This window comes from Pholis gunnellus (genome assembly GCF_910591455.1).
Source record: "Pholis gunnellus genome assembly, chromosome: 23".
Lineage (NCBI taxonomy): Eukaryota > Metazoa > Chordata > Actinopteri > Perciformes > Pholidae > Pholis > Pholis gunnellus.
In genome coordinates, this window is record NC_136550.1 from 7655512 (window position 1) to 7681524 (window position 26013).

Sequence of the window (26013 nt, forward strand, 5' to 3'; positions counted from 1 at the left end):
ACAGACAATTACAAATGCCGTTTGTTCCGCTGAATTGGAATGTGGTACCTACATATGTAAAGCTTCTTGACCTCAAAGCTCGTGGAGCTGCTGGCCAGTTGGTTGCATTAAAAGTAAAACAGCAGACTACCTTGTAATGGGGGAACAAGCTATGCCTGCAAAACGCCTGAGGCTAAAGTATGCCTCTGTGTGCGTGATGTCGGAGCATCGGCAGTATGTATCAAGGTCACAGTTGTCAAGGCATCTTATCAGGGGAGAATGAGTTAGAGGATAAGAATGACAGTAGCAACAAACACAGCCTCCACCCGTCTCTCTCTCTTGGCCTCTGACCCTGCCACTGGCTGATATTGGCTTGATGTGCTGAGGCATGCAAAGCATTTCACATTCATAGTCAAGGCTGTATAGTTTTGCAAATATAATTCCGAAGTACTGTTTGTATTTAAGCTTCTGTAAGAATCCTAATAGGGTTGAAAAAAGTGCTTTAAAAAAGTGCAATAATTAATTCATTCCTTGCCTTGTGTTGCGACTTTCCTCATAATGTCCACTTTCTGTATTTAGCCAACCACTCATGACCTGAACGTCATGCACCAGTGCTGTTGAGTGGCATTTTCTTAATAACAGACGGATGCAGGCATTAATTACATTGCAGAGGGAACATTTGGTTGCTTATTTGATGCCTGTTGAGGCAGAACAGAGGAGGGAAAGGACGCAAATCACCCAATAAACCTCTCCTGTATATCAAAGGAGCTCTTGCAGAGTGAAATATGGCTATTCCTACATACATCATACAGGGTATAAGTGTTTCTTACGAGGTCAGGTTGCTTTAAAGTCGTATTATCATATAGTGTGTAAAGAAATATACTATCGAGGTTAAATAAAAATTGAGCTCCATATAAGAATACAGAGAAGAGTGATACCATATAAAACGTAACTAAAAGGTCATCTGCTTCAGTGGTACAGTGGTGGCAAGGTTGAATGTGGACCATTGTCCACGCATGAAGCAGTAAATACTCCACAGTCCTACCACACAATCTGCTCCTAAAAGACAGTTTACAAAGTCACATTTTCCGTTTAAATGCTCCATCTGCGCTGCACTGTCTTGGCCATCAGCGTTAATGCCCGAGCTGCAGGCTGTGTGGATCAATATTAATTGTAGTGCAAGTCTTGTGTTTTACTATAGGTCAAGGCTCCTCTCTATAAATCACCAGCTGAAAGGTGACAGTCTGGGTCTCCACAGGTGCTCCAGTCCTCCCCTATGTGTTTTAATAACGTGACCTCCTGGTCAAAGTATGATTTATTGACTACCTCTTATCTGGTAAATATTGACCAGTGCAGTATGTGGGGCGAGTTGACGAAAAAGTTAAAAGAAAAAATTGCACAAGGTTGAAGTAAAACGCAGAGTCCTGTTAAAAATCCTTACAAAGAAACCGACCTGACTGCAAACCGGGATAAGTTAAAGCATTTAGCTTATCCAATAAATCCCTTCTTCATTTCTTAGTGGTGGGCAAATTACCCCCTGAAGGGCATATTCTACTTTAATAATGCTACAAAAGACGGTTTTATATTGAATTTGGGGTTCTCCGCAAGGAGATCAAGTTGATAATGAAATGCTTAACATTCCTGGAATTCTTCATATCACATAATTTGATTGAACTACAACAGTGCCACAGCGCAAATAATTGCACGGATGAATTTTGTTTTTAAATCAGAGGAGAGCCTCCCCCCTCCCCCATGGTGGAGTGGACCAAGAACTGTCTGGACCCCTCAGAGGTCATCTCCCACCTGGTCTTCTGCTGCTGAGCTAATGGCGGGCTTGCAAGACCAGACACACTTGCCTCTGAGTGGCTGATTGCATCAGGTCCCTGGGGCCATTTGGAAAACACAAGGTGAAGCCAGCCCGTAACCTGCCAGGGTTCAGTTTATCTCACCAATCAGGGGGTCTAGATAGTGCACTTGGACTGAAATTTAAAAAAAAACAGGAACTGGCTGCGGGAGCTTTTTATATTTAAAAAAAGAAAAAAAGAGACCTCAGTCCAGATTCTTGATCAATACTGGGACCTGGCGGCTGAACTAGCTTGGCTACACAAACTCAGTGTAGTCCTCATTGGTCAGTCTGACAGCCTGAATGGGAGAGGACAAAGCGTGGGCAATGATAGATTTTAAATCTTATCCTGAACTGAGCAGACTTGCATTAACTGAGAGCACTTAAAATGCTGCAGGCAGTGACACTTGCCCTAATGATGTGTTAAACTGAGCTGGCACTCCACAGAATTACAGTGGTACAATGAACTTGGCCACGGAGACTCCACAGTCTAAATTTTGCCCATGTCAGAAGTGAAATTTGTAGTCTAATTGAGCATCCCCTGCTACTGAACAAGCTGAAATCAGCAAAAGACGATGTTCTTCTATCAAGAATAATACATTACAGTACATTTGGGGAAAGGAAAATGTGTCTCCAACTCTTTGCTGTGAACAAACCTTTGGAAATAATCAAGAGCATGGGTCGTTTGTTGCTCCTTTTGTTCTGTTCAGAGCCTGCCAGGTCCCCAATGCATAGCCACAACTGTGCAAAGCATGTGTACAAGACACAAAAGCATGGACTCCGTGTGGGCAAAGCCTTATTAACATGTTTCGTAAATAATATATTGCTGCAGTTTCTGATGAAGATGGTCGATGAATAAATGTATCGCCGGCTTTGTATAGTACAAACAATGGAATGATACGGATTGATATGGATTACTGATCAAAGGAACAGTATATCTCCTCCAGAAATGACATAGGTGAATTTGATGCAGAGCGAATGGAGACCTGGGGCATATTACCATCTTCATGCAATTTCTCCATAATAAGCACACATGTATCTCATCTCAGCCTGTATATTTATATGCTGTCTATCATCCTTTCACTTACATCGGTCAGTTGAGGAGAAATGTTGAGGTAGTATATGGGTAGACTCCACATATCTAACTTAAAGTTGAGCCATTATCACTTTCTTTTGTTGGGGGGGGGTCCTTACCTGATCGAGCGTGGTCTGGGACACAGAGTAGTCCTCCACACCCAGCCTCTGCTGATGGCTGGTGAACTGGCTGAAGATGTTGGCCAAAGCTCCCTGTGTGTACGGGAAATGATACTGCAGCGTGTTGTGATGCTTCTCCTTCAGGACGCTGCCCGGGAAGGACTGCTGGACGAAGTCCTCTACCGGCTTCAATGCAGGAGGAGAGCCACCAACCCTCACAATCACAGTGTAGCCATCACCAAATCTAGAACAAGAAGCCACAGTTAGCCCGTATGCATCACTCGGGGCATTTAGGCTGTGCTTATGCAGACTGCACATGGCAGTCATTTTGGCAAGGGTGTGAGTTTTTTTATTCTAATTTTGGAAGTTCAACCTATTATAAATACATAATAAACAGTGTACACAAAATACAGACACTCAGAAACTGCCATTCAAAGGGACAAAATTCAGAAAATTAATATATATTTGGTAGTGCTGTTGCTAATGGTTGACATAACCCAGATTGTGAAAAATGAATTCCTCCTTGAATTGAGTATACAATATTTTAAAGTATTTTTTTAACAAAAGCATGTCCTTTAAGGACACAAGAGCAAGACATCAGGTTAAGCTTTCTGTAACTGCGAACATACATGCCATGCCAGTGGCAAATTGCTCTCGGCTGGTCACCTAAATAATGAACTTTTCTTCTCTTCTGTGATCACGGCATGGTGATGAATAATAAGGAGGTGCACTGAAAGGAAGAGACGAGACGGGACGGGAAGCAAAAAAAGATGACAAAATATAATTGCTCTCGTATCCTCTGGCTGTGGTGAGTTGGAGGAGCAGGTGAGCCACCAGCGCCTCAAAGCAAAAGCAGCTAGACTTCAACGGTACGTCGACGCTGCCAGGACATGGATCATTATTTCAACTTTTTCTAAGTAATAAAAGGTTTCAACACAATCGTCTGAACCAAATGTCAAAGAAAGCATCAATTTGAGTCAAGCAAATCAGCCAAAAGAGACAGAAATTGCTTTTAAGAGTGTTCATCAGTGAAGACGCCTTTGCATGATTGAAAGAACTGAATCGAAAACATCTTTTTTTTTGGTCAGTTAATTTAATAATGAATTAGGCACGGTAGCCACTTAGCTTTATCTGACAACCAAAAGATGACTTGAGATCACTACACAGACAGATCTTGTTCTGGAGAATCCAGTCCCGCGAGCAAGGTAACTACATCCATAATGTAAGTTTGATAGCCGAAAAGATTGCATCCCAAAGAAGATTACGAATCCTCCGTTTTGTGCCTCTTGGCGTTGTGGAGGGCCGACAATCTATGAAAAACGCTGAAAAAAAGAAAAAGCTAACCGTCTCAGGAATCTTTAACAAAAACTCCGACATCATTGGTAGTATATGAGAAGTAATGCGGAGAGGATATAAAGGCTCGAACAGCCGCCGGTTTGAAAATGTGTCAACATGCTCTACTGGTAGAGCTTTACAACATGGACAATATTCACGGACATAAAATATTGTCGCAGACGAAAATATGCCACAGCTAAGCTCTAAAGCTAATTAGCATTCTGCATCTTCCCAGTTGTATGCAACGTCTGGTGAGTTCCAAATAAGACTCTGTGCCTTGTTATTCTGTCGTTAGGACTCTTATGACCCATTGTTTTCTGCCTAATTAATTCCCTAATGTTGGATTTGCTCATGGAAATGTCCATTGTGGGCTAGTACAGAGCAACAAGCAACGAGTCAGAGGCTCCCTTAGTGGCAATTAGAGATATGGTTACTAAACTGCAGGCCTACACAATCCCTAAGGGAGTGAAGAGTGGAAGTGAGGCTCTGCGCTGGTACTGAGAAGAACAATGAATGGCCCCCATGGGTGGCAGAGTCCCTTTAGTTAAACATGACTGCTTGAAGTTGAAGAGGCACAGAGCGAGAATAGTGTAACTTTGCATAAATTGTATATGAGAATGCTTATCTAATATTCATTTTCATTAAGAATGCGCGAGTGTCTTTTTAATGCTACTTTTAGAATCACGCCGAGGCACATTGACTGGCAGGTCTGAACGCTGCTCAGCTGGAACTTCCTCAGTGACCTGTGCCTCCTGCCATAGGACTTCTTCCCATTTCCTGATGCAGCTCACCACATGGCCTGCTATCCACAACCACGTCGGCACCCAGCCTACTATAGAGGGATGTTCTGAGAATTGTGCTGGCACTCTGATCTCTGAAGGGGCGGCACACCACGGGTGATCAAAAGCATCCCCATGAACCTCGGAGACATAATTATTTAGCACGCATCATGTGGATACAACTATGGGTGCCCTGCATGCATCAGCATGTTAGCACTTCATTAAGCAGCTGCCCTTTAGACCAGGGGTGGCCAACCCGCGGCTCGCGAGCCGCATGCGGCTCTTTGCCCGGTTTCATGCGGCTCTTACGTTCATATCGAAGTTTGTATTTGTGTTTTTTTTAATGTTCGTGTTCGCTTCGCTTGAGTTAAATACGGTATTTTCGTCAAACGCGCATGTGCGGCCACAGATTACGTTCCTCGTCGACCCATTTAACGCCGAGACGGACTGTTTGAAAGCCCCGCTTTAAGTAAAAATGTAAAAGTCGGACAATTTACAAATATCCGTTGTATCGCGCAAGGCGGAGCTCCTCCCCGATCCGCACGCGCCGCGCACACCTCCACCAGCGTATGTGACAGCAGCAGCAGCAGCCACCCTCCCCGCCGACGAAGAAGGAGCAGCAGCACCCCCAGCACATGATTCATATTTGCCAATACAATTAGGCATAAAGGGACTATAATGATTAGGAATATTACACAGTAGGACTTGTTAATGTAATATGCTCATTTGCCATTTATAGTGGGGGAAAAATGGTCCAAAAGACTGTAATTTAGAATTGTTCTTTGAACAAATCTCCTATTAACATTTTGTACATTTTGAGCCCAAATTGGCTTTGTAAGGTACAGAGTAGTCCTGTGTAACATTGAGAGTCCTGTAAGTGGAAAAAGTCAAATCGTTTTTCAAATCTTTGTGCACTTTATGCTAAATGAAAATCTTGGACCATCTTACATACGCTGATAGAGCTGTGGACATGAAACACAGGCATTAGCGTCTTGCTATCACAGTATTTCATTCATAATAAAAACCACTGCAAAGTCTGTGCTTTTCACCATTCAATCACCAGCAACGGGTAAATGGGACAGTATTGTGAATAACTGGGGTAGAAAAAAAAAATATCATAATAATGCATGGCTGCTTCCACTATGTCAACTATTATCACCGTGGCTGGACTGTCACAAAAAGAAAGTATGTCACAACTTGCTTGTCGGCTTTGATTTGCACACACAGCACCATGTTCCACGAGGTAAACGTTTATCCAGGACAGCAGCCACATCATCCTTGATGATTTTTATAAGACTCCACAGTCTGTAATCAGACACCACCACCAACACATCCAAGCCACCCTCACACATCAAGCTTAATTCATCATCCAATCAAGACTATGACCATAATCCTCTTGTGTTTATTATAGCTGCCGGCTCAGGAAATGTGCTTTTGTCCGAGGACTGCCGAGCTCAGCCAAGATGCAAAAACAGTTTTGCAAAAATCCAATAAGGCCAGGATGCATTGTGGCTAAAGGGTTGGCGATATGGTTAGGGCTGTACGTGAGTAATGAAATGCTGCTCCTCAGTGAAAGTAAAAGAGCTGATCAATTAGCTTTCCCTCATTCTTTCTTCACGCCTACCTTATTTTTATGCCTACCTTTCTTCTCCGTCTGCAGCTACATGGGGGCTTCAGGCAGCACTTTGGAGAAAATATCTTTCTTTTGTATTCATCATTTTTACTCTGCCTCCGTATTCAAAACAAAACAAGATCTTTCATCTTTGATACGCTGCCTGTCTTTGCTCTCCTCGAATAAACTCTGCCCGCGTAAGGAAAGTTAGGCGGAGATATCTTTGAACAATAGTGCAGCAAGCTAGAAACAATTAATTAGCTTTTAGCTGGCGACTGGTGATTTGAAAGCTAAAAGCAAGATATTTGCAATTTGGGGTTGAATATAGCAAAGAGGAAATAATGAATGGATTATGTCCTTGCTGCACCACATTGTCACAACTAATCCCTCCATATTGTTTTACATTAGGTAAATGATACAGCAACTCAACACAGCATGGCAGAGACGCTGTAATAGCTGCGCTGCAGTTCTCTCCTTCATTTTCATTATTCTGCCTCAACCCTCTCCTCCACCCTGGTCTTCTGGAAAGTCGTTCTTCCATGTAATTTAAAACAAACAACAGCCAGACACAGATAAGGGCATGACAGGCAGAAAATAATTCTGCTGCCTTCCTTCATCTAGCGGAGTCGAGAAAGGTCACCCTCGCCACTGCCAAACCTTGTATTTGTGTCCGCAGGGTGCAGGGCGGAAGTGGGGCAAGAGGTCACAGCGGGGCTTGGGTGTTCTGGCGCTTTGATCAGGCAGGAAGTCATCCAAAAAGACTCCCTTAGTTCCTGGAGGGGGAGCTAACAGAGCTGCAGGCAGAGGCTCCGCAGGACGTATGCGGAGAGTTGGGTGGATGAGTTATCTTTGTCCAATCAGAGAATTGTGATTATAGCGTTGATTCATCTAAAATGAATGTGCTTGCTAACCGGCAGCCTGTGACAATGTAACAAGTTGGAGTTTTCAGTGTAAGTTATCATGATGGCTGGAGTGAAGTGACTTAGAATGTAACTTCATTCATTCGTTGACTTTGACCTTGGATAGTAGTTTTGCAAAAGTAGTCGTAGTGGTGGTTAGATGCAGTTGACAGCTTCAGATAAAAGGTAGATTGGACCTTGAGTGAAGATTACTGTGTTCAAATAAAACTGTTATAGCTGTCCTTGCTGGTAGTTTTCAGAAGTAGTCTGCTTTTATCTTCAAGACCAATTTATGTATTTGAATATTGTGTTTTAAAATAAATTTCACCCATGTAGCACGCTTGCTTACCTCACCAGGTATCAAGGATATTATATATATATATATATATATAGACAGCTCTCAGATATGTACAGTACATATACAGTATACAGTGCACCATCTGTGTATGTCAATGTTCTAGCAGTCTTAATTACACCTACTTTGCTGATGCATCATAAACCATAAAGAGAATTATTTTGTCATCCATCTCCGCCGGTGACACACACTTAAAAGCCATAAACTATTTAGTTAATGGAAAACCTGCAGAGCTAATGCAGAGTGAGTGGGAAGGAGTTTATTAGACTTCTCAACGTCAACTTCAGGGGATGGATCCAAACTTTTAGACACCACTCTTGTAAAAACTCTCCAGTGCCCACAACCACATTACCTTAATGCACTTAAGGCACTTTTACCCTCCACTTTTATATCATGACGTGCTTTAAGGAAGGAGAAAATAAGACTCCAAGCTGTGGTGCGTGCTTACTCCAGGTACTTTATGAAGAGGGGATATGAATGATATCAATCAGGCAAAAATCCGGCATCGGCTAGCGGGTGTCTTTCTAACTGACAAGATTATAGGGGATCTTTGGAGCTGCTTTTATTGGTTCCTCCACTTCATTTGGGTTTACTTAACACCTGGGAGCTTTCATACCAGCACACTGCTGTACTAAAGCACTATTTACAGCCTCTCACACATTTCTTTTACTTATTTATTTCCCCCCTTCTCTGTCAGCCTTTCATACATTCCTAGAAGTGTGATTGAGTTGAGGGATGGAGGAGGATGTTTTTAATAGCCATGGAGGACGACAATGAAGGGGCTTTTTTTTAAATGGCCGCCCTGATGTTCAGAATTCCCCGCCCAAACCAATTCTTCAGCCCCTCTCACATGCTGACCACCTCTTCAGCAGTTTAAATGGACTATTTGGGCTCATTTGGGGCGTGATTGATATGCAGAGGCGGTGTTGTTAAAGTAGCAGAAGGGCATCTCAGTGATAAAGACAGGGTCACCACTGAACTAAAGGGGGCAGCACTAACAAGCACTTGGATGGCTGGGTTGGAAGCCTTGCCACCTGAGAATAGCAGAGGGAGGGATAAATAAGGGTAATATGGTGAGAGGTTTTTGAAGGAGAGGAGGCGATTGGGGGGAGTGAGGGCTGCGAATGTGGGAGAGTGAGCAATAGGGGGTCAAAATGTGAGAGCTTCCCCCGCGGTGAGATTCTGCACTCCTTTCAGGGGCCTGTGATGAAAAGATGGAGACGTTGGGGGCAGTGGGAAGAAGCGGCACCCCCCAGCCTCGCAGGTCAACCGCTCACACTGTGCGATGACGGCGCACACCACCTGACTCCATCGGCGCGCTTCCCCGCCGTACTTCAACCCCCCTGCTGTCGGAGAGAACTCTTCTCATCTGCAAGCTGGCGACGGCTTGTGCATTTGTGAGAAGCAGCCCTCACATCTCACGCCATGGAGTCAGATGTGAGGGCAAACACAAAATGTTCAGTGTTTTGCAGAGCTGGATTGATGAGGCTCACAACGACTTAAACGATGGTGGATCACATGCTAAACCAGCTGTGCGTGTGTGTGTGTGTGTGTGTGTGTTTGCGTGTGTGTGATGGAGGGGCAACATGGCAGCACAAACATGTGGCGGGATAGTGACGAGAAAAGAAAACAAACGGAAGACGGCCCTTAATTGCCTTTTCAGTCATTAACAGGGTCCCACACCTCATGAAACATTAATTACACCAAGCGCTGAGGAGATAGGGACGCTTAATTAGAAATTATTCACTGCGTGGCAAGAACTGAGCGATAGCATTTCAGCAGCATGCAAATTGTCCGTGTGAGATCTAAAATAAGCACGGCACAAATCGGTGTCGACGTCATGCTTATCTGGCTTCCTCTCACTGTCTTATGAAGTGCGATTCCCTTTTACCCGATAGCATGTTAAGTGAAGTAGAACATGCATTAACCCTATCTCCTCCCTTGTTCGCCGCTTCTTCCCTCCCCCCCCCCCCCCCCCCTCGCTCCAATGGCTCTTACCTATCCTATACCTCCCGCATGGTTCGTAAATTATTTACACCACCCTGCTCTTCCCCCTACAGACAGAATGTAATTGACACAGCGGATCTGTCAATTACCCTAACATCTGGGATGGACTGATTGGTACATCGCTCTCCCACTTTAGCCCTTCGCCTCTCAAATGTCCCTCCTTCTCACTCTTTTTTTTTAGCCCCATCCACAAATCTTCCTCTTCTCTTTCCAAAGTGAGACAGTGGTCAGTGATATGACATTAATGCTTTTGATGTGAAATACCCTTGACACTGTAGCCCAACCCCTCCTTGTTGTTCCAGGCATTTCCCTTAAGCCCCGGCACAATTTTAAGAATGGTCTGCTCCTCCCCTCATCCCAGGTGTATTGATCTTTCTCTCCACCCAACGATTGCCACCACATCTTCCTGTTGTGTGTGAAGCTCTTGTGTGTGTGTGGAATGTCCTTCCTCTTACAAGATCGCACAATGGAGTGGTAATAATGTCACCAGACTGTACCTAAGGTAATGGATCGGTCTCACTGCTACACGCAGGGCCCGGGACATAAGTGCTGGCCTTGGGAAATGTCAGATGAATATCAGAGAGGAGGACCGAGTGCTACGAGTTAGGGGCAGCGAATATCTGTTATGGAAACGTAACAAAACCCATTAAGAGACATGCACAAAGCCTATTAAGGATGAGCATAATGACAGGGATGGTGGAAATAGATTTTATGGGTCTGTAGAGAAACATGTGTGAAATTGAGATAATGGTGAAATACCTGGGACACCAACACAGACCTGACTGTCTGCCTCATATATGGATCTTTTCATGTAAAATCAATACAATCAAGTTGATGAGTCTCCGCGAAAAGTGGACCAAAATATATGGGGCACACAGTATATGTGGAATTATTAAGACGAAGCTTCGCAAAACAAATTAATACAGCATCATTACATGGCCACTGAACCTCTAAATCATATATAGAAACTGGAGTTGTATATACTTTTTATATATAAAGAATTGTTTTGCATTTTGGGATATACATTAACTATTTCTCTTAGGAGTGATAGTGAGATGAGAAGCTTAGCTTGGCTTAGCATAAAGACTGAAAACAGGGCAAAGCAGCTAGCCTGGCTCTATCCAAAGGTAAAAACCATCTCCCTACCCCAACCTCTCAAGCAGTTGATCTGAACACATTCTTTCTTGTTTGTTTAACCTCTTCCACTCCTTGTGGACTTTCAGAGGCTGTAGCAGGCTCAGCTGTAGAGCTTTACAAACCATGTCATGCTAGCTTGTTGGAAAAGGAGGCGAAATAACACTCTGAAGTAAGAAACCATTTTGGTGAGGGAGAAACAGGCACTGCCATACTCACAGGGGTCCCTTGACCTCTTACCTCAAGACAGGACAGACATGCTCACTTCATGCTAATCCTATGCAGTTTGAGACAAGAACCCTGGCGTTTGTTTGTATGCAATATATTTGCGTTATTTTCGCAAATTCAAAAAATGGTTTCTGCATTCTAATTGCATACATTGGGTATGACGGGAGAGCTGAAGGATTCATGTGGGATGATGTTAGTCTCCACTAAAATAAAATGAACTGTTGTGAAAAATGGGTCGATGGTAAATAGGGATGGCGTAGAAGAGGTTAATCCATACAAAACCAAAGTGTAAAAACATGCCAGGCAAGCAGTTTTCAGTCTTTATTCTAAGATAAGCACATTTATTTCTGCTAGGCAAGAAAGAAAATGTGTATATATTAAAAATGTTGAAGTATTCCTTTAATAACAATGACATTTTGAAGTTTACGCGAAACTGCAAACTTTTTGATAGATTCTTTGTGTATCTCCCATAGAGTCCTTCTCAGCTGCAGTAATAAATGATGAAAGAAGAAAATGCATTATTTCCTTTTTCTTCCATGAAAAACCTGGGTCATTTTCTTTTTATTACTAATATACATGGCCTTATATACAGTATAAATAACAGAGCACCTCAGTCTGACACAGAGATTTCTTTCATCTCAATTCAATGTGCTTCAAAGATTCTTTTTTTAAACTTTTTATTCTGCTTGGTGTCACAAACCCAGTCGTAAAAGAAGGACGCTTACCTGCTCTTCAGATGCTGGATGCTTCCGAGGCATTTGAAGCGACCATTGACCATGATGGCCATGCGCGTGCACAGTGCTTCACACTCCTCCATGCTATTGAAAGAAAAGGGGTGTTATTATTGAGAAGCAACAATAATATGAGACGCTTGAGTCTCCTGCTTACCAGATGAAACTGGTCTTAGTGAGATGGGGGTCTTTCATCGATTTTTGTAATATCTGTCCTCATTCAAGCTCCACAATGTTATATATTTAAGGCTAGAACATTTATCGCCGATGGATTTTTTAAAAAGGGTGGAACTCAATCAATTTTAGACTGTGAAAGAAATCACATTATTTTGCTGAAACATATCTACTGATTCACTGAGACCCTTTCTTCTAATTTACAGTTGAGGTTTAGATTAGAGCATTTTTTTACATGTCTACTTTGACACCTTAAATGGACGACAAATTTGGTAATTAGAGGGATAGGAAGGGACCATCTGTACTTCTTATTATCTCATTTTTTTCTCTTTCGGCTATGGGCTGGAGCAGGAGTCATTTGTAGTTGAGGCAAAACCTGTGAAGCCTTTCTGAAGAATGGTCCAATTAGGATTATGACTCTGTAAAACCTGGTGAATCTGCCACTTAACAAAACACAACCACCTGGTCATGCCATGGACGATTGGATGCGGCTCAGCCACATTGCCTTGGAGGACAACAAATGCTTTCATTTCTCCATGAAGGGAAAACACGAAATAAAATAAATTAACAACAGCAGAGATTATTCATATGCACTGCTAGGGGCACAAATGATTTAAAAAGCTAAATTGGGAAATAGTCAAATGAATCGGCATGTCAATTGTTAAATCTTCCATATCGGCTAGGGCCATAAAAAGTTAGGCATTTCATCTTTTTCTCCTCTCACTCTAAACTGTGCCAGAAACTGGCCAACACTGCGCAAGAAAATATCACGACTAACTTTGCTCCAGGAAGTCTTGGATAATGAAAAGACTCCAGCAAGGATATTGACAGATTCTCTTTTCAATGAGGGGAAAAAAGCTCCAGTGAGTCAATATGCCCTGATGCTTCATGAAAGCTTTATAGCAGCCAGTATGTTTCTGGCAGGCAACAGTAACTGCCACACAGAAAACAACTAAAGTGTAACTTAATCAATTTCTAACAACAATATTTGCAGCTCACGTTCATTTTTTGGTTCGGTTGCTACGCTATCCCCCTATTTTCCTTTTTTATCTTTGCGGGTGAAGTGTGAATCCATCAGAGAAAACCAATAGATTATTAAGAGTGACGTTGCACCTGTGTGATGTGAGAATGACGGATCGTCCCTCTTTGATGACGCTTAGGATGCAGTCCCACAGGAAGCGCCGAGCTTTGGGGTCCATCCCGGTTGTTGGTTCATCCTGTAACGAATGGAAACTCTGTACTTCAACAGATCGTTTTAAAAACATGCGTGTTTGAACAGACATAAAGACGGGAAAGGAAACACCTGAATAGATGTGTGGAGACATTCTCAACCCAGCTGAAAAATTATGGATTTTTAGACCGACAACTAAGACAGTGCTCTCCAACACCATCAACAAAACATCAAAGGGGGAAACTTTTTTGATGAAGAATTGTGTTCAATTTGTCCAATATCAACCAAGGTGTTCTGGCAGCTCGTTCTGACCCAACACATTAAAAAGACACTTGCTTTGTCACTCTTATGTGCGTGTTTACATACACACAAGCGATAGAAGTGTGATGAAAAATCCACATATAAAAGCAGACATACCTGGGAGAATTCTGAGTATACCCATGTACACATAATGGAGACACATCCTGAAGCACTCTCCAACATAGCACAACACACACACGCACACACACACACACACACACACACAGAGCCTCAGTGACTTGCTGTTTCTTTTTCCTCAGGGCTAGTCTGTCCATGCATGATTAGAGAGTGACAGTACTCAGTCCATTGGCTGGTTTCGTTCCAGGCCCGGTTCTCTGTCACTAGCAGAATCCTACAAATCCCGTGGGGTATTTCCGTCACCGTGCCCAATGTGTCCCTGTGCAAACCCTGCGTGGCACAGCCTCAAGGCCGCCTCGACTCCCTGGGCTAGCACACAATACTGCGACTGACACAGACAACACATTATCCCACCGCCTCAGAGTGAAGGCGAGTCTGGCTCAGGCGAGTAAATAAGTAGGTTTGGAATAGTGCAGCCCGATAGGCTAGCACTGAGCCAAAAAGGAGACATGGTTGGAAAGATTATTCTGTAAATGTAATTCATTATGGATTACTCATTACCTGACTAAAATTGTTATTAGCAGCATAATCTGATGGGTCACTTTGAATCACGCAGAGTAAAGCATTTATTACAGTTTACAGGCAGCAAACCCGACAGCAATAATGTGACATATTGCAAGATATCTGTGCGCATGAAATACTATTAAAATCTATTGGTTTGGGACATGGTGGGACATGGGATAACAAGTAGAAATTGCAAAAATTGATGGAGAGATTGAAGGTCAGTAAGTTTCTCCCTCATAACTACACCGACATAACTTCCTAATGCACATTAAAGCTGCTTAATCGAAGGCATGTGATGCAGTGTATTCTGAGTCACGCTTTCTTTAATCTTCCATCAGTGAGAAAAGGCTTTTGCTCTCAGTTTAAGTCCTGATGAATTGGAATGTAATACCAGCAAATACTGTTCTGTGTGCTCTGCGTTTTTTAATTGGTTCTCTCTTGAAAAGAAATAATTAAAAGATGACCAGTGAGTGACCCCTGAAGAGTACACCCTTCCCCCCCCCCACAAGTAAAGTACTTGTAATCCTTGAGGATATTCAGTAAGTTACCAGATTGATCCATAACTTGTTTTTTGCTACTCGTTTCTAAAAGCATACATTGTCCCGAATTCCTGTTCTCCATCATCTTCTTACTGCGAGTCCAGTCTTTGTGTGAGAAAAATAATTGATCTTCTCTCATCCAAACATCTGCACGGCATCAATAATCATTTAAAGTATTACACATTTAAGTCTAAATAAAACTGCATTTTTTTTACCGTGTACAACACTTCAATAAAGATGTATCTCACCAGGAAAATGACTTGAGGACAACCGATCAGGGCCATCGCTGTGGAAAGTTTGCGTTTGTTCCCACCACTGTAGGTTCCTGCCGACTTGCTGGAATATTTGACCAGCCCCAATTTCTGGATCCCCCACTCGGCCACCTTTTGTAGAGAGAAATCAGAATGATCCAACCTATTATGGTGTCTCGAAGAGTGTTCACATACACAAACACACGTTTCTGTTTACTGATCATGTGACTACACAAAGGGCTGAATTTGGATCGAGAATTGTCACCAAAGAGAATCCCATCACAATGGGCCACAGTTAAATTAAGAGTTATGCTAGCGGTGCAGAATTGGGTCCCTTTAGCAGTGCAGCTACGAGATCAAAGCCCTGGCGCCGGGTCTGAGGCCCACGGTCGCCGCCAGCCTATTCCTCTTTTGATCTTCTTGTTGTAGAGGAGGGCGGTTCGAAAGGAGTGCAGAGAGGCCGCATAGGGCCGGCCACACCACTGGGCATGGTGAATAATGTAGAGCCATAACCCACAGCTGCTGCCTTTCCACCACCGGCCATTTTTCATTATGTATGGCTTCTCCCATTGAGGTTTTCTATCACTTCGACATCAGCTCGCCCCAAAATGTATTCTAGTATTTTGATGGTAAAAATATAACAAAACACATTCTGGAAGCAAATAAACATGTCGAGACCGTTTGTATTTTTTTTTCTTTCTGAAATATGTACGATTCTATAGTTATTTTAAAAACATAGGGCTTCACAGCACCAGCCATTAGTAGAACAATGCCTTACAGGGACTAGAGGTATGAAAGGATGTAATGGTTACCATGGTGACCTCTTTTTCTGGTACCCCTCGTAACCTGGCGTAAAACTCAAGATGCTCTCGTCCAGTCAGCAGCTCATCAATAGCATCAAACTGGGGACAATAGCCCATGTTCTGGTGCACGTCCCTCATTTCTGTTCGTATGCTGGGGAAGAGGATATAATTAGAGATTTGACAATGGATGTCATCAATGTTTGAGATCACAGATCTAAAGGTTATATAATAAATGCCTTTGCAAGAGAGAGTATGATTTCAAATGTACAATGAGAACAGTGAGAAGGCCAACAAGCATACACGTCATGTCATCTATGTTGCCTATTTCATTTCAAAGAGAACTGAGATTGAAATTGATTTGCTTGGAAAGATTCATCACATTTTCACACTACCTTGATAAGAAAGAAAAAAACATCGGAGCTGAGTGTGTTTTATCGAGCAAAAGAGTGGTTCACTTTACATTCTGTTATCGATCTATCTACTTGTGGTCTCAAGGCAGCGTCCCAAAATCAAAAAGACCATCTTGCTATGGGATCAAACGAGCCACAACACCAAATCAGGACAAACAAAAACAGCTGTTTGGCTAAAAGCATAGCAGCTAAATTTGACATTTCATTTTGAAAGCTATGGCTTCATAATTTGCATATGAACGTAGAAGAAAAACAATAATGGGACATTTGTGGCTGAGAGGCCACTGAACACACATCACTAACACCACATTGAAAAAGTGTTCAAATGTATTCGACACAATCACAACCGCGGTAGTCCACTGCTGCCATCGGTTTGTTTTCTATAACCAGGAGACTGCCAATGTTATACCGGCAAGCTTTTGTCTTTTGCATTCTACAGACAGTAACACACCAGGTGGTGAGGAGATGGAGAGGAACTAGAGAGACGGTTGTCAGGAGAGCAAGAACTTCCATTGAACGGATGCTGCTTCTTCTCTGCTGCTGATCATTTTTCTTGCCAATGCACAGAGAGCTGAACACAGAAGAGTGGGCGTACTCACATCTGTTTTTTTACTCTTTTCAGTTTTTGTTTCCCCAAAAGGTCTCTGGATTTTTCTTTGATCTCCGTTACCCACATTCATCAACATTAACACCGTTGTGTTAGGCCTCGCTTTATTCAGCTCTCTTTCTTTGTTGAACACAAAGTCAATTACCAGATGTATAAATGAACAACTAGCAACCGTTGTGATGCAAAACCAACCGCAGCCTACACACAACCATGCTCGGATGTGCAGCCTCAGAGATGCAGGCCGAGGCAAAGAAAACACAGTTGTTTCTTCCTAAAAATAAGGAAGAGCGAGCCTCCCTTCGCTCAAGTGCTTGACTCTCATATTGCTGGTGTCAAGGTGGGGTTTTTTTTGGCATGTACAAAGATTTCTTATGACTGACTCTGTACGGCAGAGACAAAAACACAGCAAGGTACAGGGCGAGGATGTGAAAAGGAATGAAATATGTGCAAGAGGCAGAACGAAAGCGAGAGCAGAGTTTTCAGCATTTCTGAGAATATCGCAGTGAGATGACATGAGAGAACCAAAGTTGAAAAGGCAGAGATGGCAAAATGTATAAAAGAGATCAAAACTAGCAAGAAAAAAAAGAAAACAAGGAGCGAGAAAGAGAGAGAAAGGGAGGGAGAGATAGAAAGCCGAGTTACGCAGAACAAGAGAAGCTAAGAAAGGGTGTGAGCTATAAAAAAATCCACCTCCGTTCGATCCCCATATGAGCAGCCATCTTGGGTGGCTAATTATGATGAGTTACTTGCTGCGCTCGTGGGAGTTAGCGCCTCACCTGTATCCATTTAGGAAGGCCTCTCCACTGGAGACTGGGATGTCTCCTGTCAGCATCTTGAACGTGGTGGTTTTCCCAGCCCCGTTGATTCCCAGCAAGCCGAAACACTGACGGAGACAACGAAGAGACTTCACGCGGTGTTTTGTAGATACAAGCCTCATTAGAAAACAGACAGCAAGACAATGGTGCTGGATGACAATTCAAATACTCTGTATGTAGATGAGCTTTCTTTTGAATAATACACTGCCCATTAACACCTTTAATGAAGTGTATCTATATACTGTCAATATTTGTTCACAACATACGGAATAATTGAAGCTACAATTTATGGAGTATGCATGACTGGTTCAATGTTTAGCAGAAATAACAAATTGATGTCCTGATTTCTGTACATAAACAAAACAACACACTAAATCAACATGGCAGGCACACAGGAATTAATACCATAAAAGAAAAAACAGCCCACCCACAACAGCATTTCTTCTACAACAAACACTATTATCCCGCTCTATCTTTTCTCCCTGATACTGCTGATTTTTACTTTCCCTCTGGAGGGAATGCGGCAGGAAGTTGTCTCTACGCAGCCCCAGCGGTCATGTGACCCGCCTTAGGTGCTCTAGCTCCGGCATCAATATTTGATTTCTGTCATTCATTGATCCCTGCTTGTTTGTGACCTGTGCCTGTGAATGCATAGCTGAGGACTAAGCTTGACGTAAATAATGCATGGAAATGCAGTGTGTGATCAGCAGAGCCCTGTGAATCACAATATTCCACTGGCATTTACATTGGGCCTTGAGTAAACAGTGGCCGGGAGGATTGATACCGCCGGAAAGCCCAACGAGCACGACTGCCTGTCAGCGTTTGAGATCATGTTTAAATGAAGCTTCCAGCGGTACAGTGTAGGTGTAATGCATAACATGTCATAACGACTAGGGATGCTTTACATTGACAGTACATCAATTTCACACAAAGGTTCTGAAGTCAAAAGCGGTGTAAAAGTTGACTTTGTTGTATTTGGTGGATTTTAGATTCCCACTGCTAATTTGGCAGTGTTCTGAACTAAACGTCACTGGGTCCTCATTCCTTCGCTTGAGAGACTCCGTTGCTCTGGCAATGCTCTTCTACGAGCCCGCTTGTGCGTTTTTAGCACACACATGCTTGGCAGTAATACAATGGCAGAAAACAAGGAGATAAGGAGATTAGTGTTTCTCCTAACGCCTTCTCTGAGCAGCGTTTGGAAGATATTTCGATTCCACTGAGTAAAAAAGGCAAGACGGAGCCAAACAACAATTCAAATCTTCAAGTAATAACTGGAAAACTGGAAATCAAAGCCCAGACAGAGTATATCTGCTCATTGCTCCCTGCTCTCATGTGTCAACATTTTTGTCAATATTATCATTAATTTCAAATTGTACTGATTTGTTTGCTGGTGAATTTTGAAAATGAATCCAATGTTTAGGAGCTAGAAAGTCCTCTTACAATGGACACATATCAAACAGACTATAGGCATGAAGAGGTGTGATTCAGCAGCATTTGGCTCACCTCTGCGGCGGGCACTCCCACACAGAGCCTGTCCACAGCAGGGGTGCTCTTCCGAGAGTATACCTGCAGGGAGCAGACAATAAAATGAATCAACCAGCCAGCCAGAGAAAGAGAAGAAGGCAGGGGGGCAGGGACAGGGTGGGGAGCAGACAGTGAGGAAGACAACAGAGAGGATAGCATGACGAAATATGGAGCGATAGCCCAGAGCAGCGGGGAAGAGCAGAGATGGAAGGAGCAGGTGGGAAAAGCAGAAGGGAGAGAGACAGAGAAAGTGGAGGGAAAGAAATGATCAAGAAGGGATCATTTGCAACATTTAGAGCCATCCAGATGGGAAAAGGGAGTAAAAAGAAAAGTTAGACACTTCCACAAGAGGGGAGAAGAGGAGGACATGAACATTAGTATTTGTGACTGCATGACAGTATTCATGAGGAAATCTGTCTCCACTTTGAGTACCACTTCAGTACCCTCAATAACCTTCAGCACACTCACAAGTCTCCCAATACTCTATGTATGGACACCAGCTTTACTGCAGCTGCATTTAGTGGTGTCAATATACAGAGATGACTTTGGTGAAAAGGAATGTTGTCCTTAATCTGAAACGTACTTTAAGAAATCTATTGCACATGCTATAAGTCTATAGCCGAACCGGGGACAGTGTAAGGTCGCGCTGTTAAACTTAAACAGCTGCCTGTCGCTGCTGGAAATGCCGCTGATAAGAGCGTAAAACTGAAAGAAAGTTACGGGCAGTGAAGCTAAAACGCTCTGCACACTGCACCCTCTATCTATATGAAAATGTTGAACATTGCAGCTTTGATAACTAATACATTTAACTTATTGTTGTTAAGCTTGTAATATCAAGATAACGTGCACATATTAGCATGCTATGTTAGCATTAATCACAAAAAACAGAAGAGGCTGATGGGGCTTTTAGCTTTTAAATGTATCCTGTTATAAACTAAAGTAATTTTGAGCTGTTGGTGTTAATACAGTACATAAACAGTTAGTTAATCTCAACAGTCATTAAGACACAGCGTCTAGTGACCATGAATAATTTGGATTACCAAATTCCATGGTAATCCAATTGACATTAACCAAACGGAAAGACGGTTAGACGGATCAACATTGCCATCCCTAAAACTCCCCCCATTGCTAAAAAAAGAAAACTAGACCATATGGGATGCAGAATCCCATCTCTCAGGGGAACAACACTTCTCACATTCTGATTGTAAGTCAGTATCCTGCTAAGATCATGGAGCGGCACTGGAAACGAGAAGGCGATTGATGTTGTACCACATCCCACATGAACACTTTTCCATGCAGCATCCACATCCTCCCCCGCTGACCAGCCTCATCCATGCACATTTGCATTCCAGTCTGCATCATCCGAAAAGAAAAAGATCCCACCAGAGGTGGTAAAGAAACTCCCACTTGAAGAGACCATGATTTCGACATTCTTTTTTTACAATCTTAAGAAAAATTCAGCAGTCGAACATTCAACAAAATGAGGTGTTTAGTGCACGAGGTATTTTTCCACATCCAACACTACCAGTATGTTAGGGTTTGACATGTTTTCAAAGTGGTTTGAAAGCAGCGTTGTCTTACTCTAGCGCGAAAAAGACAAGACAAGGCCTTTGTTGTTGTTGCTGACTGTGACAGTCAAGACATTTAAAATTCTAAATCAAGGACAGCCACTGTGCCCCTTTGGGTTATGAAAGAGTGACTACTGTTGGCTGTTTCTCGATGAGTGCGATGCGTGTTTACAAGCCTGTACTGTATGCGAGTGTCAGAGACTCAAACGGTGAATGTTAAAACAGAAAAAGTGACAACTAAGTATGAAGGACACATTTCCTGTATAGCATCTTTAGACCAAATATTATCCACCATTAAAAAACACACTCAGCCATCCCAGAACCATTCAGAATGCTACCAGGCAAAAGTAAATTTAGAACTGCCACTTCAAAAACCTGACAAACAATGACATTGCATATATTACACAGTTGGCACATCAAACGCATTAGATAAAAGCAGGAGTTGCATAGAGCCACCATTCTTTCAGTGCCATCTGGCAGCTGCACTCAGTACTTATCAACCTGGATTACGCATACTACTTTTTAGTGACAGTTTGCAGTGCTAAAGCCACATCAAAGCAGCATATACATGTATGGAGGAAGGCAATTAAAGGATAATTCCCCTCTGACTCGAGCACCACAGCAGCTGTCATGATAAGCGGGCTGACGTCTAATCAGATGAGACAGTTGAGAGGATGTGATGGCGGCAGTTTTGGAAACCTAAAATATAGATTTACGTTAGAAAATCACAAGCTTCAAACGCCGAATGCTACAGCTCAGGTAGTAAGCCCCGACACTGCTTTAATCAAAAGGAACCCTTTAAGGTCTATTCATTCACAGCAGTGTGAGGTGTGTATACAACTTTTTTTGGCTGATGTACCCCCACAGCCCTACACGATTAACTCATGTACCCCATCACAAACACCACCTGCCATGTTCCATTTTCCTTATCACTTCAACCATTACTGTTAACTATTTATTCTAACCCTTCTTTTCTCTCTCTGTCTCACTAGATTACATAATTCCTTCTATTTAAAGTTAATATTTTGATAAGGGATTGAAATGGAAAAATGCACAGAATACAAATATAATGTGAAATTTGTGATACATTTAAGGACAAGAAAAAAGACCAGTATCCACTCAAAAACCAGACTGTAAACATTGTTTTTTAACACATATATACATAAATATTTTGCCCCACAAAGGCAGCCTTCATGCCCCCAAACAACACACAGCTCTTGTCAAACGAGTCTCATCCAAACCTTTTATGTGCCCAGAGTAAATATAACACCTTGGAATACTTCAAGTATACTTGAAGTATTCCAAGGTGCAACTCATCACTCTTTAGCCTCCTGAACTCAAACAGCTGTCACGAGGTAGTGTAAAACTTCCTCTGTCAGCTTAGTGAGTGACTGGAAGGTTGAAGCGACAGCACTGGGCCTGGAAAATGCTCACAGACGGACACACTTCCATTACAGTCTCCATCGATTACAGTGCCGACTCTAATGCAGCAGCTAAGTGGAGGCTAGCAGGTGGGGCGCCTTGCAAAATGCTCCTGTTTAGAGCAGCAGGAAAAGGAAGGGGAGGAGCAGGAATCTGACACATGATTGATGGGCTGTCGATCGCTTCAGAGGCATGCTTAGATTTATGACAGGGCTCAGCCTGTGGCACATGGCCACCAAAGCCAACGCGCTCATTGATCAATTTGTTATCTACATCCCAAACGCATGGGGCACAGCTGTGGTGGGAGTCAACGAGGGCACTGCAGGAAGAATCCTGATGCCTTCTGCCACTGTACTGCTGTTTCTGTGTGATGATGGGCCACCGAGTCTCATCTCAGTGAAATATTGTAAAAAAATAAATAAAATTATCAACAGCAGACAAGCACAATCAAATCAAGTTCTTAACATTTCGGCACCATTTTAAGCTGTATTTAAAGAGATGTTAGTGTTTTCACAAGTTTTCAGAACATTAAAAAGTTCTCTCGACAAGTTGTTGCTGGTAAAGGAACATTCCGCACCACACGGTTTCACCTTGCGAGATGATTTGTAAGACATTACCCATCCGACTGATTTACCCAGCGCTCGTTCGGTAATTACCCTAGGGAGTGTGGAGCACGTCTGTGTCCGTGAGCACTGAGTGAAAGATTAAGTATAGTGAGACTGCGGAGACCGGGGGAGTCGAGGAGCGAAGAAGGGTGGTAAGAAGCAAAAGGCTGTTAGATCGCCCAGCTGTCGACACTGGAGCTGCAAAGCAGGCTGCTGTGGTGACACTTCCTGCTGCCGTGCCCGCCCGCAGGGAAGAAACATCTGCCGATGGATGAAGCGTTAATCTCGGCTGTGTTGAGGCACGCACCATCACGGCGCGCTTGACTTCACCTGCTGCGATGTGGGAAGGGCCAGAGCTGTATACGAGTGCGGACCTTTACACCCCTAAAATGCAATCTTGTTTAGTTCTGATGCCCACTCACGATGTTTGTGAATGTTCACAGCTGCACAGTTGCAATCTGTCTTTCTCATTTGCCTTGCAAACAGAATTATGCAGGTGCAAGGACAATAACAACCTTCAAAAAAACTTCTCCCAACATTCACATGCACAGATAAAGTGGATTACGGACATTTAAGCAGTGTACTGAATAGTGTGGGTTACTACTGTATTATGTCAGAAAATAACAAAATAAGGGCTGAACAGGGAAGTTAATTACAAGAGAAAAATAGCACTGTTTGCAATGCTCATAAAATATGTGTAATAAAAAGTGGCATACTGAGCTAGCGAGTATTAAGAATACAAATTTGAACAAGAGTAAAAGTAAGAATGAAAAAACCCAGAAAGGATGAAATAAAAAGAGAAGATAAAAGAAACGTGTGGAGGTGGGCTGTTGAATTTTCTGGTATATAACAAATGTAAAATGTACATACATCACAAGACTTTGTACACTGTGGCATCACCAGGGTCCAGGTGGTAGATGGGTGCTACCTCCCCTTTAATGATCAGCAGCCACACCACAAGATGGCCGCCGATGCACCAACTACAGCTCCCAGAAGGCCTCGCCACTCACCCAGGTGTGGGTGTTTAAGCCACTCTGATTGAGGCAGGACTTATTAAGAGCTGCAGGAGGAGAGGAGAGGGGAAGAGAGCACCGCGGCTGGAAGGAGCGCCGAGAACGGTGTAAAGAAAAGTACCGAGCCAGACTGAGGAGGATTGAAAGGATCCGGTAGCCGGTGAAACCGAGGACACATTAAATTGAGTTTATTTAAATACTGTTCAGTTGAACGAAGCTTTATCTCCTCTTGGATGCTTTTTTGTTTTTGAGTTTGATAACGATAGTTACCTAAGTTGCCAGTAACGGAAGAATAAAACTTTTCTGGGAACCTTTGATTTGTTGCCTGTTTTTGTGAATTACCTCGCACCACCTCACCCTAGCCTGCCAGATTGACCTCTCATGACATTACAGAACGCTGTAAAGCAAATATGCAAAATTCCAGGGCAGAGCAAAAAGTTCATAGAGTTTACCATCCTGATAGCCAGAAGGACTGAGCTGTCTATCTGTGTTGGACTTTTGAAAAGAAAAATAAACAATCTGTCTGATTTAAAATAAATAAATGACTGAATAAGTAGGAACTATGCGCCACAATCAGGACAATACTCTAACAATAACTAGAATATGCACTGCACAATACCTTAGTGAGGTCGCAGATCCTCAGAACGTCTTTCTGGGCCTTGCCTTCATACAAGCGCTTGCGTTCCCGAGCGACATCGACATCCTCTTCCTCCGCAGGTGATGGTTTCCCTGAAATAAGCCTGGCAGAAAGAAGTCAACCACAGTTGGCACAACACCGTTCATTCAAATTAACACGACCTCGCCGATGACAAATTATCTCGGTCAAAGTTTAAACTCGACGAAAACCATCTCGGCAATTTTCATAAATAGCAGAAGCCAAAGGCATTAGTTTCCATGGCAACCTCACTTTTGGAGTATGAAAACACAAAAAAAAAGTCTTATTTTGCAAACAGTTTCACAATGCAGCAGATGTTTATGAAATGAATATGAAGTCCATTAGTAATTCAAATAGGAGAGAATAGGGTGAGGGAGTGTTTGAAATAACAGACTTTTACCTTGGTTTGCAGAAGAACTTGTACTGGATGAGGATTGTGATGGAAAACATGACGACTCCCTGGATGGACATGGCACAAAGGTTCTTTCCCACCATATCCCAGCTCAGTGGGTCCTCGAAACGGTCTTCCCCTGTAGCAGGATGAAGAAAAGAAAAAAAATTATGGTGATAAACAAAGTCAATACACAGAAAATGGGAGGTAATTAAATGCTTTATTGTGTGTCAATTCGTGTTAATATCCAGCCCTTATCTACAAGCTCAGAGTATGATTTTGCAGACATGTCTTCAAAAAAGGAATAAGCAGATGTGTGTTTTCTTTCATGGACAGCCAAATATGTCTTTGTCAAAAGTTAGAGGAGAGCTGGCATTTGTCAGCTCTTTGAAGTGTTTTTGGGACATATTCATTGCTGAAAGCCAGCTGTTTAAAATGCCACTTAGCCTTAAAAAAAAATGAAATGTAAAAAAGTGCCGTCACGTAGTCAACTGCGGAAATCAATGATCTCCTGTACTTTTCATGTTGAAGCCTTTTTTTGGCTAATGAACCCTCAAGTAAACCGGTGACAGCCCCCCACTCTGATCATTTTAAATTCTGCTCTCTGTCTTTCCTCCCTCTCTCAGATTCTACAACCCTTGAGCCCGAGGGGGCAGAGTAAGTAGACAAGTAAAACGAAAGTGCTTGCAGTCTCATTCTCTGGTAAATAGCAGCTCTCCACACTAGCCCTTTTAGGTTGTGATTGCTTTCCCGTCCTGCTCTCCGCCACCGTCGCAAATGATTCCCCAAGCCACTATTTCCTGCTCCATCTCTCTACAGGTAAGACTGCTCTTCCCCTTTCATGTGCCTCTTTGCCTCTTGATGGCCTCCTCAACCCTGCTTCCACCTCCACAAACCTGGTCCCCCTCTTCTCTATGTCTGCTGTGTAAATGCACCGCATGTCGGGTAGAATAGAGCTCTGCAGGAGGTTTATGGGGCTGTGTTACTGCTCAGATATTGTTATGCTACAAACATACAGTTATGCTGT

The 26013-nt window shown here is 42.9% G+C and overlaps 1 protein-coding gene across 1 annotated transcript in view; it reads right to left on the reverse strand.

The window, feature by feature from the left end:
* LOC306714808 (phospholipid-transporting ATPase ABCA1) overlaps positions 1–26013 on the reverse strand; it is a gene marked incomplete at its 5' end in the record, with an annotated part of 123059 nt that overhangs the window by 4165 nt on the left and 92881 nt on the right. Inside the window, 9 exons of the mRNA XM_079184946.1 lie at positions 3017–3260; positions 12091–12183; positions 13384–13487; positions 15171–15305; positions 15986–16127; positions 17770–17876; positions 19312–19374; positions 24560–24680; positions 24996–25125. Of these exons, the coding sequence (XP_079041072.1) occupies positions 3017–3260; positions 12091–12183; positions 13384–13487; positions 15171–15305; positions 15986–16127; positions 17770–17876; positions 19312–19374; positions 24560–24680; positions 24996–25125 (1139 nt within the window). The remainder of the gene's footprint in view (positions 1–3016; positions 3261–12090; positions 12184–13383; positions 13488–15170; positions 15306–15985; positions 16128–17769; positions 17877–19311; positions 19375–24559; positions 24681–24995; positions 25126–26013) is intronic.